Source organism: Monoraphidium neglectum (genome assembly GCF_000611645.1).
Source record: "Monoraphidium neglectum strain SAG 48.87 unplaced genomic scaffold scaffold03185, whole genome shotgun sequence".
Lineage (NCBI taxonomy): Eukaryota > Viridiplantae > Chlorophyta > Chlorophyceae > Sphaeropleales > Selenastraceae > Monoraphidium > Monoraphidium neglectum.
In genome coordinates this window covers 1-3,780 of record NW_014010443.1, presented here as the reverse complement: position 1 = coordinate 3,780, position 3,780 = coordinate 1, and the positions used below count along the sequence as shown (strand labels likewise).

The 3,780-nt window shown below is 62.3% G+C and overlaps 1 protein-coding gene across 1 annotated transcript; it reads left to right on the top strand.

Moving 5' to 3' along the window:
• Nucleotides 1-2,025: 2,025 nt before the first annotated feature.
• On the top strand, nucleotides 2,026-3,057 carry MNEG_12321 (Ubiquitin-conjugating enzyme/RWD-like protein; the record flags this gene model as incomplete). The annotated part of the gene is made up of 3 exons (XM_014039207.1): nucleotides 2,026-2,126; nucleotides 2,466-2,586; nucleotides 2,902-3,057. The coding sequence occupies 3 exons, from the start codon at nucleotides 2,026-2,028 to the stop codon at nucleotides 3,055-3,057; spliced, it is 378 nt and encodes a 125-aa protein (XP_013894661.1).
• Between the last annotated feature and the right edge of the window lie 723 nt (nucleotides 3,058-3,780).

Below are 3,780 nucleotides of genomic sequence, written 5' to 3'. Positions count from 1 at the left end.
CCCCCGCCGACGCCTGCGGCGGCGCGGCGGGGCTGCTGCAGCGCGGACATGGCGGCGCGACGCAGGCTGTACGCGCGACGGCGGCGGCGGTCGTGGGGACCCTGCCAGAGCTGTGGCCGGGTACGCAGGTGTGGGAGGGTCGGCTGCTCGTGGTGTCTCATGCCAACGCCGCTGGAGCCGCTGTGCGCTCAGGATGGTGGCGGCGGCCGCCGCAGGGCCGGCCGGTTGGCTTTGAGCTGCTGTGTGGTACAGGGGCACGCGACGCGGCGTTGCAGTGCTTGCAGGGAGTCCTGACAGAGGGGGCTGCGCAGCACAGCTGGGGCGAAATGGTTCGCGTGTGTGGGTGACAAAGACCCTGCCACTTACTTTTTGGTGCGACTTGTTTTCTTGTGCGGCCGCGTTATGAAGCATGGTTTGCAAGTTTGACCGTACATTGTGGTTGTGTGAGAGCAGAATACGTATCATATGCAGCAGCAGAGCGCTTCAGAGGTCCAGCGGGGACCAGGCAGGCGCTGACTTTGACCATGCATATCGAATGTGTGCGCAGCGCCCCATCTCATCGCTTGTATCTATTGCGATTTAGAATTGCACAGGTTTGGTATGCAGTTGCACTATTCACGCCTGCATACATTGCATACACTATGTTGCACAGTCCTTTCACCTTGCTTTGCAAGCCCCTTTCCTGCCAGCCCTTTGGTGCCATGCACGAGTTGCTTGCACGTACAGCAGGCTGTGCAGTGATGGCATGCGTGAGGTAATTTGCGGGCCACGTGATTCCTGCAGCAATCAATTGACTTGAGTCACATACAACAATCATGTACAGCAGGGAGGACGGTCAGCAGGGTGGCGGATTCGCTGCACACACTGTGAATGCATGCAATGCAGCCGTGCCTTTCACCTGGACGGATCTTGACAATCCTTCATTCCTTGTTGATGGCGAGCTGATGATGCAAGCCTGTGCATCCTCATTCAAATGACAGCAGTGATTCAGAAGGGGCGCATGCGCACACTGCAAGGACTGCTACTCCGCCCGGTTTGGCGTGACACATCCTAAAAAAATCACGAGGTTCGACCTGGTGATTTTTTTGGTCAGACCTTCAAAGGAAGCAACAACCTGTTGGCAGTACTGTGGTGGTCTGGGCTGAGAAGATGTGAGAAGCATGCCAGGAGCTTTGAATCAGTCATCATTTGTACTCCTTGTTTACACCAAGCTGTGGCACGCGTACCGTATTCCTTTTGTCCCGCTGTTCATCATGGGTCTGCTTGAGAGAGCTGGCGATGCAATCAGCAAGGGACTGATCGACCTCAGCAACGCCTGTCAATGAACCTCAGACGACAAAAATGTTTTCCTAGCAGAACAATTCAGGCTTGGATGCCTCAGGTATAGACAGGGATGCGCAGTCACGCTTGCCTGACCAAAATCAGCGTCGGCCCCTGCCCTCAGCTCTTTGCGCTGTGCGCTTGGCTGCCATTGAGCAAGGCCACGCGCGCACATGCAGGCATGGCGCATGACTGGGAGGTTCATGTTGACCGTGGCAGCCTCTGGTTCAACAGGCGTGTACGGTAGATGAGGAAGTATGGGTCAATGTCGTGCACGGTGACACGTGCGACGCAGCTGCAAGGCAACAATTGTTCCGCCTGTCCGTTCGCCACATACCGGTATCATACCAGCCCAGCGGGTAGACACCAACACTAGACGCAAATTCATTCGCTCACGCTGCGCTTTCTTGACCCACCTCCCGCTCCAGCTGTGATCTTTCGCTTTACAAAGCTTCGAACTTGAGACAGCCGCTGACGCAAGCTTCGAATAGCTCACCAAACGCTCGAAGATATTACAAATCGCATTTGCTGAGCACCTGGTCCAGCAGTAGATCGTGATTTTGCACACGTAGCGCGCCATCTTGCTGCCTGCGCGCAGCTGCCTCGGCAGTCGTCGCATTTGTATCTTGGGCGTGACGCCAGCCCATTGAAGGGCCTGCGGCAGTGCCGGAGCCTGCCTGAGCGAGGAGCAGTGAGCGCAGCACCATGGCGGGGGTGGCGCGTTCCCGGTTGGCGGAGGAGCGCAAGAACTGGCGCAAGGATAAGCCCTTCGGCTTCCATGCACGACCAGAGACGCTCCCAGACGGGTGAGCGCGCTGCACGTGGCCGCCGATGCCGCCAGACGGCTTACAGGAGGGGCGGTTGTCACCCCGTGGTGCGGCTGCGTTCAATTGATCAAAGCAGCCGGGGCCAGCCGGCCCTGCAGCTGCCTCCATCCTACATCCCCTTTATGCTGGCTTGCCCTCGCCCCCTGGGCGTGCATCTGCTGCCATGCTTGCCACCCACCTCAACCCCTTACCCATGCCTGCCCACTGCCCCGGCCGGTGCGCTGACACGTGCGGTTCTCCCGAGTGCGGAGGGCCCGTACCACCGCACGTCGCTCACGGCGTCACTGCTCCATTGCCACCCCAACCACCACCTCCAAGGAGCACCAACCTGATGAAGTGGAACTGCTTCATTCCTGGCAAGCCCGGCACTGACTGGGAGGGCGGCTTCTACCCTCTGTCAATGGAGTTTACTGATGACTACCCCAGCAAGCCGCCAAAGGTGAGGACGTGCGCAGGTGCATGCGCGTGGGCGGACACGTGTGTGTGTGTTTGTGTGTCTGTTCGGGCGTGTGTGTGTTGTGCGCATGTGCCAGAGATCATGCTGCATGTGTGTGTGTGTGTGTGTGTGTGTGTTTGTGTGTATGCGCGCGATGCATGGTGGGGTTTGCACCGACGTGCGGCCCAGGCGCGCCCCAGCTGTGTGCGACAGCCACGGCCGCCGACCCGGAGCACCCTGAGCGTTTCCCGGCCGGCCCCGCTTTTCCCGGCACCCCACGTGCCGCGCCCCGGCCCCCCCTCCCCTCCGCCCCGCCAGTGCAAGTTCCCGGCGGCCTTCTTCCACCCCAATATCTACCCGTCCGGCACCGTCTGCCTCAGCATCCTTAATGAGGTGCGCCGTAACCCCTCAGATAGAGCAGGATGCCGCCTCGCGGCGTCGCCGCCCCTGCGCGGTCGGCCCGCGGCGGTGTGACTGATCGTCGCACCACTGCACCGCCGCCTCGGCCGAGACTGCTGATCGCGCGCGCCAGGGTTAGAAACCCCCGCTCGGACGTGCTCACGCTGCCGCTGGCGTGCCGTCTTGTTTGCTTGCAATTTCCTCAGGACGAGGGCTGGAAGCCGTCCATCACAGTGAAGCAAATCCTGCTGGGAGTGCAGGTGCGGGGGCTGGGTCAGGCGGCACAGGGCGCGCGTCGAGACGCGTTGGTGTGGGAACGGGGCCCGCCCACACCCGCGTGGGGAACACCCCGTGCCTGGCCGGCGGCCGTGCGTGCTGGCGTGCGCCGCTGGTCTCTGTCGGCCGTCTGGGCGGGGGCGGCTCACGACATGATTGCTGCCCGCGCTCTGCATTCGGCCTGCAACACCCCTGTCCCCTCTGCACTGGACAGCCCCCTCAAACCCCAGAGCCGCGCCTCGCTCTGCTGCGCCGCACCCGGCGCCCCTGGCGCTTGGTTCTCCACCAGGCCTCCCCTCCGCCCGATGCTCGGCGGCTGCCCGTGTCCTGCCGGCTTCTCCCTACCCCAAGACCTCCTCCCCCCTACCCGTCCGCCCCTGCCTTGCGGCTTCTCCTGTCCCGCCGGCGCCACTCACCTGTGGTCGCGCCCCCCTTCCCCCCTTCCGGCTGGCCCCTGCCTTGCCGCTGCTCACGTCCCGCTGACCATCACCTACGGCCGCCGCCCCCCCCCCACCCCCCCCC